The sequence below is a fragment of the Carassius auratus genome, chromosome 47, assembly GCF_003368295.1.
Source record: "Carassius auratus strain Wakin chromosome 47, ASM336829v1, whole genome shotgun sequence".
NCBI classification, from domain to species: domain Eukaryota; kingdom Metazoa; phylum Chordata; class Actinopteri; order Cypriniformes; family Cyprinidae; genus Carassius; species Carassius auratus.
In genome coordinates, this window is record NC_039289.1 from 4,863,315 (window position 1) to 4,875,869 (window position 12,555).

General features: G+C 36.9%; 1 protein-coding gene across 6 annotated transcripts in view; it reads right to left on the reverse strand.

Annotated features, from left to right (window-relative positions):
• The window catches only part of LOC113064866 (nuclear factor 1 A-type), a 142,877-nt gene that overhangs the window by 19,281 nt on the left and 111,041 nt on the right, over window positions 1-12,555 (reverse strand). For 3 of the 6 annotated variants that reach the window (XM_026235839.1, XM_026235840.1, XM_026235838.1), the window contains one exon: window positions 5,739-5,867. The exons of the other annotated variants lie outside the window; for them this stretch is intronic. In XM_026235839.1, coding sequence (XP_026091624.1) covers window positions 5,739-5,867 — 129 coding nt within the window. The remainder of the gene's footprint in view (window positions 1-5,738; window positions 5,868-12,555) is intronic. 6 annotated transcript variants of the gene reach the window in all.

A 12,555-nucleotide genomic window follows, 5' to 3' on the forward strand; every position in this document is an offset into this window, starting at 1 on the left:
ATTGAGAAATCAAGTTGGTCCCTCGGCTGTCACATTAGAAATATCTGCTAGAGCAGTGTTAACCAGTTTTCTGTAATTGAATCTCATAAAAAACAAAGCATGGTGTGTGAGTTAAATGTTACACATAAAAACGTGATAGATTTACAATGTTAATAACTGTGGAAACGCTTCACACATCACAATCTGGGAAAAGGTTTCATGATCAAATACACATTTTCTGAATGAATTTTATTCTTTAAAGACACTCCGCCATATCACACAGGCTGCTCTTTCATCCCACACGGTCTTGTCGCTGTTCAAATCAAATTAAAAAACGCAACTACTCCAACTCAGAAGGTCTGTGACAGCGCACACTCACACACAATGCGTGCACCTGTTCGTAACAATGGAAATGCACCGCAACGACCAGCTGTTCAGTCAACAACACTTAAAAACCGTACGAGCACCGTCAGAGAACATAAGAGCGTGGTACTTAGTAACATAACGAGCGCCAGAACCTTCTTTCATCTAGTGTCATTACAACCGATGTGACTAATAAAATGTCTCGGTGACGCATCGGTCCTCTGCTTTCTCGCACCTTGCTGGCAGGTCTTCGGGACTTACAGTCCTTTAATGGATCGAACCTTATCAAGTATTTAATTGTAACCGGCACAATCTAATTAGGGGGCTCTTAATAGAGGTAATATTCGGTTATTGGTTATTAGTATAATGCCTGGGATGTGCGGCAGCACGGGGTCTTTAAGCCGTGATGTATCGCAGTGGAGTTAATAAGACTCCGCACTCACCCTCTCCAATCTCTCGCTCTCTTTCAGGAGAGATGGTAAGCTGATACTACATAAACATTGTTAAAACCACAGCCCCCTGCTGCAGTAATTCACTTAGCTCTGGCCTTGATTTATGGCTCTGTCAATAGAGGGTGACTGGAAACTCTGGATGCTGGGGCTGCGATGTAGCCATTGTATTTACAGTAATAATGGAATGGATGACTCCCTCTTGCTCTTCTTTTGGTGTCGTTCTCCGTCTTATCTTTCTCCCGGCGCCGTCTTTTCACGGCCCGACTCTTTCTGTTTGGGGTAGGACGCAAACTTTTATGAAGGAGATGTGAAGACAGGCATGCTGTGTCTTTACTGTCCCTGGCGGATCGAGACACAACCTTTACAAAGCCGAGTCCGGATTTGAGTGGAAGACGCTCTCGTACTTAGCACAAATGCTAACAAACAAAGAAACAAACAAACAAACACACATTCAGAACCAGCATATACACAAAAACTGCTAGTCAGGTCACAGACAAGCAATCTTGTCTGAATAAGTTTGAATATTTGATTTAGTTTTCATCAAACGAAATGTTATTTTTGTTGACTAGAAGCAGAGTAAAACGCACTAAATTTAATGATCATTAAATTAATGATTTAATGAAATTTAAATGATATTTTCCTAAAAAGATAAACTCTGTTCACATTAGCGCAGCACATACAGCCAGAGCAGACTTTGGAAACCCACTGGCCCAGAGATGGCATTAAACGGCCTTTTCCATGAAATTCACGGATGCTAGCTGCAATCCAAGAGCTGACTTAATGAAACACTTGAGCAGCATATGGTTTCTGCTCCGTTATTCTAAGAAGTGGATCCAACTGCCATCGCTGCCTCTATCTGGAGGCAACATGTTGAGACTGGACCGCTTTCATGACGTTTCTCCTCGCCAAACAAAACGGTTTTTCAAATGTCGTCAATCATTCGCCCTCGCGAAGACAAACGCTTACCTGTTCTGCCTTTAAATCATGACGGAGTCGGTTCTCTAGAGCCAAACGAACCGTAGATCAGTGTTACAGGTTTGGTAACCAGCTTACGTCAGCTACAGCGAAACCTACTCTGTCAATTATGCAAATTGCTTCAGTCAATTAGTGCGGAGAAAAAAATGAAACCATTTCTTCTTCAATCGCTGACAGAATCGAAGTGTTGTGGAACGATGGCCAATTACTTAAATGGCTTGCTCCCATGTCATGTTCTTAGTCATTTAATGATGGTTATTTGGACAGAAAATTGCAAGTAAACAAAGTCTGAGCGTGTCTCGAGTTGTCAAAGCAGCTGGACGACATAATTCACTCTCAAGGCCGTCAACTCTACCGTCTTCAATGTTTCCCATTCTGCTAAATGCAAGACACCGTCTCCTGCACCTTAATATTCATGTAGCGCACGGGGAAAGCCCCACTGATGTGCCGAAAGAGGCTTCGTGAATTAAAAAGGGGTGGTGATGAGACTAAAACCAGAACACAAGCGTGAGAGGGAGAACAGAGGCTCCAAGAGCAGCCGTGTCTTAACTATAGACACCAGGAGATCATGGGAGCCCCAGGAGAAGAGTCTGATCCTTAGAAATGCTTTATTAACCAACGGGCTGTTCTCACAAGAGTGGCGCCACCATGCTCGGCTGTAGCTAAATGTTTGAGCTATGTACCATTAAACTTAGTCATGAGTATAACTGACTTAACTTGAGTCATTCTCCAGGAAAAACCTGTTGCTTGATGTCAGGATTCAATACACACACATAATTGAAATGTTAAATTATATTCTGTTCTTGCTTCAAACTCGCACTTTATTGTATGCTTTATTATTTGATAAAATATTGTTTATAATTATTTACTTTATTTATTAATAATAAATTGTATATCCTATTTATTTAATAGATTAATTTACTTAATCTGTACATATTTATATTTATGTAAATATTCACACATTAAAAATACTAATTATTTTATTTCAATGGAAATTACATTTAATATAGGCACAGTTACATTAGGGCAAAAAAATTAAATAAAATAATAATAATTAATACTTAATAATTAAGTTTGCAACTATATATATATATATAAATACACACACACACTTCCTAATGTGTTAAATACGTGTGGTTTGTAGTATTTGTTTATTATTTATCATTATGTATTTTTTATTCCTGATCATTAATAATACATATTTAGCCTTTTTATTAAACTATTAATGTTTAAATAAAATAATTAGCATATTAGTATAAATATATAAGTATATAAATAATTATTTTTATGGAAATGAAATGCATTACCACTGACAGTTACATAAGGAATGAATGAATGAATGGATGGATGAATGCATGAATGGATGGATGAATGAATGGAAGAATAAGCTGCAACAAGATAACTGATATGAACAACTTTCCAATACATATTTGTAGCGTCTTGCTGTATACGCAACCAAATTAAGAACTTGTAGTCACTAACTTGGAAATGTAAAAAAAATATATTGCAAATGTCGGGTGCAGCCTTAGTCTTTGGTCTATAATTTAAAAGAGTTTGAAGTACCTGTTTGACCTCTATACTTCCATTACTAAATGGTGTCACTGATGGCAAAAAAGGCACAGGCTGACCGCAGAGGTAGTGGGTGGCCCTAAAAGTTAGTCTGAGGGGGGTCCAGCGGACACATACCTCCCAAAGCAAATATGGAAATGATAATGATGCGCTGAAAAGGAGGCAGACTCCAGCAGCTGGTTGAGCGCGGCTCCTCTGTTGCCATTGTGCCGCCACCCGCTCGTAATAGAAAAGGCTCCGGATTAGTTCCACTTTGCAAATCGTGTTGGTTCACTGATCTTTTTTCTTTCTTTTTTTCTCACCGGCCCATTGCTGCCAACTTTCATTGAATGGTGGATTATCAAAATAATAACTAAGGTGATAATAACAGGCTTTTTTCTGATGCGAATGATGTCTCCACTTCACCCAGTTTGAATAACACCGAAAAAGGAGGGGAGAGCAAGTGTTACTAAGTCGCACGGTCAATTGAAAGGGAGGACAGATTTAGGCGGTTTTAAATATTCTTTAATGGTTTCAGAAAAAGACGTTTTCCGGCCATCCCACCTAACCGCATAAACCGGGTTTGACTAACATGTCTTAAAAGAGGGAGGCACTTTAAATATAAAATATTCACATGACAGCGATACCACTTCCAAGCATGATTTAATACAAATAACCTCCCAAATTAAGTTGTGGTTTCAACATATTCAAGGTAATTCATGCTGGAAACAGGCTCTTCAGCCCAGTTCCGTGAGCCGTTTGGCTTTATATCCAACAAATAAAGAACATCAATAATAGTGATAAAGCAATAACAGGTACATTTCCACGCAAACCCTTACTTTTGCATAGAAGTAATCGAATACTGGACAAAATGTGCTTTGAATATGCAATGGAAATCCACGAACAAGCTAACAGACTGTGAATTCAGGAATCAGAGTTTATTTTCCTAACTACAACTCAACCTTGCGAAGACAACAGTATGTAGGCGCTGCTCACTGCGTGTGTCTGGGTTTGATTAAAAACCATTCTTATCTATGACAAAACCATTCACAGCCAGTGACAATACGGTGAGGATAACCTGATCCAGGCCTCCGTCTGATAAAGCCTCGGTCGCTGGGAAAACCAACCCATGTGTAAGTCACACTCAGAGATCCGGTTAAGTGTTTACATTGAACGCATGTAAATCAAGCAGCCGGACGAGGTGATACACACTGTGGGTTGCACTCATTGCACTCCTTAGCGTATTTGTCAACAACTGTCTGACTGTAACGAGCTACATTTTTACCCACACTGCCTCAAACCCAGTTCACACGGACAGCTAAAATCCTGGCAAGAAAAACAATTAACAAAACAAAACACACACGCACACACACAAAACCATAAGCCTATTTCAAAATAGATCTTTTTAGTAAATCAAAAGCATACAGCACAACCAGTGTAGTCCAATTCATGAACAAATAATCATTATAATACATTTCATTTAAGAGATTAAAAACATGCAAACATCACTTGCTGAATTAATATTATTTAATCATTTAATTATTTAATATTATTTAATTAATTTTAAAAATAATTTAAGTAACAAACAAACATACAAACAAATAAAAAAATCTAAAGAACTTTAAGTTGCATTGCTTATTGCAACAATATATATATATATATATATATATATATATATATATATAAAATACATAATAAGTATGTGAACTTCATATATATATATATATATATATATATATATATATATATATATATATATATATATATATATATATATATATATATATTATAATTACACATTAATAAAGTAATAGTTTTAGACAGTAAATACAATAAAAGATAAAGTTTACTTAAAACTTTACTGAAAATTTTTTGGTTGTGCTGATTCCAATCAATCAATCAATCAATCAATAAAATAATAACTGAACTGCTGATTTTGGGCTTTGTTGCTAATTTTTAAAATTAATAATTTTGTAATGTACCTAGGATCGCTTTATAATGTACAGCATTAGCTGAGAGACATTGTAACTCAACTATACCTAAATGAATCAAAATTGAATCCAAATCAAATCCGAATGGAATTGGAATTTAATCAGAATCTAATTACGATCAAATCTAATAAAGTAATTAAAAAAAAAATGCCAGTCCATATCGAGGTCATGTTCCTATTAATTTGCATGAATTTGAACACTACTCAAACTGGTCGCATCACGTCCAGATGCTCTGACACTACAAATCGCAGCCAGTGTGAACTCCCCTTTATAAAGTGTCCATTCAGATTTCAGGTTCCTGCTTGTCTGGTCTAGTGTTGCAAGGGACAGTGTGGAGTGTGAAGGATTGTGGGAGAACTGCTGGCTGTGATTAGGGGCTTGGGGAAGAAGAGTGGTGCAGTTTGAGTTGGGTGGGGTGTTGGGACCTCACCTCTGGGTCCTGTAATGACAGGTCGATGATGGTGTGTGAATGCCGTTCGAGGGGAAGCGGTCTGCGAAGGCACATGGCTGCTGAAACCAGACTTCTCTGACTTCTTTAATGTGGTAGGCGATGGCATCCCTGGCAAGAATGATTGATAAGTGCAATTTAATAATCCATAACGCCAGGTTATGGAGACACTGGCTGGCGCAAAGGAGAGAGAGTGGATAGGAGGGTTGGGGTGGTTTGTTTGGGTGGGTGGGTGAGTGGATGGGGGTCAAGACAGCGGAGGAGAGACTGTGAGGCCCAGCGGGTGGCACAGGATACACTACATGGGGCCAAATGGTCACTCTCCCAGTGCAACGCAAGATCAAGTGATTATGTAGTGTATTGATGTTAAAATGTCAACCGACATGCACACTAGACATGACCTCATGACCTTTCTCAAAATAAAAGTAGGCGTTCTTATTCTTTTGTGTAAATTTGTGCATTCCGAGTCCAATCAGACTTTCAAAGACGAGCTTAAAGAAATATTATGGGTTCAGTACAAACTCACTTAATAGCAAAGTGTTGATTACCAATAAAAATAATTTACAGTTGTCCCTAGTTTTCAAAAATAAGGGCTAGAGTGAGGCACTTACAGTAGAAGTAAACAGAACCAAATTGTACATGACCTATTTTACATTTTGACTGTGTTAAACCTATTAAATGTAGGGCAAAAATGATTACAAAAACTTTAGAATTTAAATAATTTACTAGTTTTAACCAAAGAATTAATTCGGGTGCTTTTTTTGTATTAATGAAAAAGAGGGATCAGTCTAAGTATTTCTTGTGGTAATCAACATTATGCCACAAATTCTCTCAGTTGATTACAGAACTCCTAAAGAGGCATGGTGATGGAAAAAAAAACTTATATTTTTATGCTTTTGTGTTCTCGCGCAAAACCTTTGTATTCCCCTGAGAAACTCTGCAGTGACTTGCAAAGCAGTTCTGTGAGAAACTTTGCATTTGCTTGTAAAACTATTGTTCCCCCCAAAAAACTCACAAAAACTTTGCCATTTCCTCAAGAAAGTTTGCGTTTGTTCGCAAAAGTTTGCCATTTCTCTGAAAAAAAACTGCAGTTTTCCCAAGAAACTTTGTGTGCACTTGCAAAACTTTAGAATTTTCTAGGGAAACTTTCCATTCGTTTGCAAAAACGTTTCCCCAAGAAACTTTGCATGCATTCACAAAACATTTGCGTTTCCCCAAGAAACTTTGTTTGCACTCAAAATTTAGCAGTTCACCCGAAAAAATGTGCATTCATTCACAAAATGTTTATGATGTAAATAATAAAAAGTGGAGGGACTGTATTTCTATATATCAATACTTTTGCAAGCGAACACAACGTTTTTTGAGGAAATGCAATACTTTTGCGAGAGAAAGCAAAAATATTGTGAGTGAGCACAAAGCTTCTTGGGGGAACGCAATAAATTTGGGAGTGAATGCAGTATTTCTCACATGAATGAAAAAGCACTTAAATATAATTTTTCTTACCATATAATTTTTTTTTCATCACCATGTCCCCTTAGGGGCTGTGTAGTTGAGTGTAGCTGTGTATTATTCCTTTAAAAGTCTAATAGGTTTTTCCATTTCCTAATTTCTAAACAGTTGGTTCAAATTAATGGCGATGAGTGTGAGGTTAGTTGTTAATGGTAAACATGTCGTCTAAAAACGTGAAAACAAAACCATAAGGCCGTTTTCAAGTATCTTATGCACCTTACCCGTGGGCTAGCAGGATGAAATGACGTAGCGATGAGCGTAACAGGATGTGGTGGAGAAAAAGAAAGAGAAAGCTGAACAGACATGGAGGGAAGAGGGGTTAGGGATGCAAAGCACACAGCATTCACATTCACAGTCTGCCAGTGCATTGGCAGGGGTTAATGCGAGCAACAGTTCAGATGCACAGGCTAACATGAGCTAACTGAGAATGACTGAAGTCTGTTAGTTCATGCTCAGCCACGTTAGTCCAACTCCTCCCTCCTGCATTAGTGCTCCCATATTGCCTTGCTTCACTCTACCTCACGCTTCGGGGTAAAAATAGACAGACATGAGGGAAACCTATGGCCGATTAGCCGCTTGAGGTTAGGAATGCAAATTGATAAGAATGAACTGCAAATAGAAGGGGCAATTAGGAGGCACCGCTGGCCCATTTGTCACCCGGTCAAAGCATTTAGTCCATTCTTCTGCACTGGGACAGGATATAAGCACTGGTCTTACATCTTATTTCTCCCCGAGAGTCGTCCACTCACACCCCCACCACCCCAGAGGAACAAGTTCATCCAGACGCTAGTAAATGACTTAAACCAGTGCAATTCAATCATGTGTGGCTAAAGCTGTATTAATGGTTTTAGCCAGCAGCCCTCACTCTCCTCGCGCTGCCCACATGTCTCTTTCTGGTTACATCACAGCACTGGTGTGTGGGACGCCCCCCATAGCCCCCGATCATATATGGAGGCCACCACACTTATTATGAGTCAATTATGGTTAAATCTAGAGAAATCTTATATCAAATAAACTGTTTATGCTCTGTATTTGACCTTTTCCATTAATAATACTAACAAAAAATTATTAACAATATTAAATAATAATAATAACCAGCACACAGCTCGAAGTATTCCACTATCAACACTATATTGCAGATATATAACTATATTGCAGATCCACTATAGTTCCACTATATTGCAATTATCTACTTTATAACTAACTTGTTTTTAGATATGAGGATGTAAAATGTGCAGGTGCGTGAGATTTGGATTTTTTGTGTGCGTGTGAGTGATTAGAAGTCATCCTTGGTTTCTCCAGCCCTTGCAGACTCCTTCCCCTTTCAGGCGAAAAGGAAAGAGAGAGAGAAAAAAAACAAGATGGAAAGAAAGACAGCATCTCTTCCCAGCACCAATGACCATTAGAGATTGGCTTTGTAATTTAAAAGGGTCACCTTAGGTCATGGAAAGGTCAACTAAGAGGTCATTGAAACCATGAAGAGATGGTTGCTACTTCAATAGAATATGGTAAAAGATTTTAAGAAGCCATCAAGCTGAATTAGCACAAATTACCGATGATTTCCAGTCTTCATTCATCAGACACACACACCAAGTGCAAAATTCCCCATTCAGCTGTTCTCAATTTCTCCTCACACTCTCAAGTTCAGCACAGAATGCGTCAGAAGATCAATTTCAATGAGTATGCTGACAGCGGTGGAAGACAGAACGGAGTGGAAACATACTGTGTCATTGGGACAGACTCATCAGATGGACATGGAGCCGAGAGTATCCCAAACACTACTCACCTGAGACCAACATAGACGAGAGAGAGAGACGATGACAGAATAAACAGACAGAAAGTGGTGGACAATGGAAGGAAGTGAAGGATAATAGGATGGAAAGACAAACAAGGGGTTAAGTCGCACACATACACACTCCCATTGTCACAAGCTGCTGGAGAGGAGCCAAATTACATTAGCTATCACCATATTAGCTATCGCTAATGCTATTTCTTAAGTACAGCTTCACTTTGGATATCTTACTCACTGACTTATCAATATTTTAGCTTATCTGAAGTGGTTGATCGCCTGTCATGTTATATAATCACGTTGCCTGTGTGTTCACGGGTCAGTTGAAGTTAATCACTGAAATTTAGCACCAATTTCAGCTTCATTAGCATTTAGCCAAACATGCTACTTTGTTAGCATTCTTTTTGCTGGTGTATTATTGCCCTCCTGCTTCATCTTTCATTAAATTGTCACTTGCTTTATACTCAGTTATATTATACTTTTCTGTAGGGCGGAGTTTTGGAAAAAGTGCTTGTTTAATTAATGTGGTTTGTTGAAAATTCAGGAAGTTTAATGCTAAATTCAGCTTCATTATCATGTAGCATGTTGCCAGAATGCTATTTTGTTAGCGTCTGTTTGTGGTTCCATCTGGACCAGCTAATGACCACGTTTAGACCAGCTAAACACTATATAGAAAGCTGAGTTTTTCGATTGAGTTTTGGATATGGTGTGGTTCTGAGGGGCAATTTTGGTGCCTGTAGAGTGGGGAAGTCCAAAGAGAAAACAGAATCAAACCTGTGGGTTGGCGGACAGTTTGCTTTGATTGTGTGTGTGCAAGTGTCTGTGTTTGCTGTGGACAGGGTCTGATGTCTCAGAGTGAGTAATGAACACTTGAAAAGGTTCTGTCAGATAGAATCAAAGCCTGGCCATAGTCAGCACTTTCCTTTCCGAGGCGTTATTACACGCTGGGTACCGGTCCTGGCCCGATTCTCCTTTTCCCTCCCTTCCTCCTTCCTCACGGCTGACAAATTGACAGAACCCAGACGGGCGAGGAGGCAATTCAGTATTGAGTGCGTCTCTCTGCCGCTCTCCATCGCTCTCGTCTCGTAGAGCTCGCCGTCCCCTCCGGCCCATCAGTCAGCTCTGGCCTGGCTGCAGTCGGCAGTGAATCTACCCAAACTAGCCTCAACACACACTCACTAAAATTTACAGGTGGATTATTAATTATTCAAAATATAGATATAATTAATGCTGTCTTGATTGTTCTATTATGATGTAAGTAATTACCACACAGAAACTGAAGATTATCACGTACTGAAGTCTGTTAATTTCAGTGTTCTACATTACCCCCCCAATAATAAAAGTTACATTTTTGAAAAATGTAATAGATAATATATTTTTTAATAATTTGAGTACATTTAAAAAAATAAAAAATTATATATATATATATATATATATATATATATATATATATATATATATATATATATATATATATATATAATTAAATGTAATATATGGTAACTACATATTTATATATGAATTACTGTTAAATTGTGTATATTATATATATTAGGACATTTTTTTATCAAACACACAGACAAATATTTATTCACAATATTAATATTATTAATTATGTTACATTATAATATAGAAAATAAAACAATTATATATATATATATAATTTAATTAAAATTTATTACTATATATGTATATATATATATGTGTATATATATATATATGTGTATATATATATATATATATATATATATATATATATATATATTTACATTTTAATATTTAACATTTATTTTAATATACATATTTTGACTATTTAAATCACACAGTGAACTAGATTACCAAAAAAGGATAACTTTTTAATTAACTTTTTAATATTATATATTACAGTTTATTATAGTTTATTATATATTTTTATTGTTATTGTTTTGTTATTTTAGATTGTAAAGAATTTGAAAAAAATATGAATCTTAGAATCGCTTGTAAATTTTGGTTTGGCGAGAGGTCGTAGGAGTTTGACTGTGGGACACTCAGAACGACAGGTAGACGTCACCCCAGAGCCCCTACCACGGCCTACCACCTGACACCCGCTACACCCGCTACCTGAGCAATGACAAGCACGCTGCTGCCTCGGACATACTTTAGAAAGGCTGGCTAATTTTAAACACATTGCGAAGGTCTCCGCTATCCAATAAAGATAGCAGAGGCCCACACGTACACATACATAAACACAAACACACATCCAGCACACTCGGGGGAGATTCACGGAAAGGGACATAACAAGACTTCGAGATGCCACAGTCGTTCAACACCTTGGCTGAAAAATGAACGAATGTCACTGATTGGACGAGAAATGTGATCCAGCAAGTGATCGGGAGGTCAAATGGCACTCACTTTCTCTCTCACCCTCTTCGTTTACTCATTACACATTCCCTCTCAAGCAAACATACACTGGAACAGACTCTCACTTGCTTGGAGCTGAAGCAACTGAGAAAAGCACTTATTAGTGAGACACAGCTCTAAATCAATAGCACCCCTCCGTATTCTCCATTTGTATTGCCTCTTTATCACCTTAATATATTCACATAAATATATTAGGGATGTGTCAGAATTGTAGACTTGTCAACTAATCATCCAATAACAGAGTAGTCGGTGAGTGAGTTAAATTAAGTAAATTAATCCAACATTTTTAATACAGTGAAACTGATTTAACTTGGATGAATTTAGAAGTTAGTTATTTACTTATATAAAAATAAATATAGAAAATAATTAAAATAATATAAAATATATGAAATGATATATGTATAAAATACAAAATATTATTTCAAATGTAAATATATATTTATACATAAAAAATATATATATATATAATATACAAATATAACATTTTACATATTAAAAATATTATATTAAAATAAATAACAATGAAATATGAAATATATAAATAAGAATATATATATATATATATATATATATATATATATATATTATAAAAATAATTAATTATATTTGAATGATTTTACAAAAAAAAAATACATAAAATAAATTTCAATAATTTAAATCGTTAATAAAATATTTTATAATATTTACAATTATACACGACTCCCATCCAAATAGAAATTTCATACTTTTGCACATCCCTAATATAACTACCCCAAATTTTTCCTAACACTGCATTCTCAAAAACACAAAGACATGTCACTTTAATGCAAACATTTCCAGATGCACCATTGATGGATGTGGATGACTTCATGCACACAAATCATAGGGATATCATGGGACAGGGGGTGCATGTTGTTTCAGGTGGGCTAAAACATCCTCCAGGCTTTTTCTGTTCCTTTTTTGGGATAAAGGTGTTTGTGGGAGGAAGGGCAGGTGGGGCAAGCAAAACCGTCTGAATAAAACAACAAAAAATAAGATACGAAACAACAACAACAACGATGATGACAAAACTAGACGGCACAATGGACGAGCTCCTTTTTTTTTGGGTGGGGAGGGATGGCG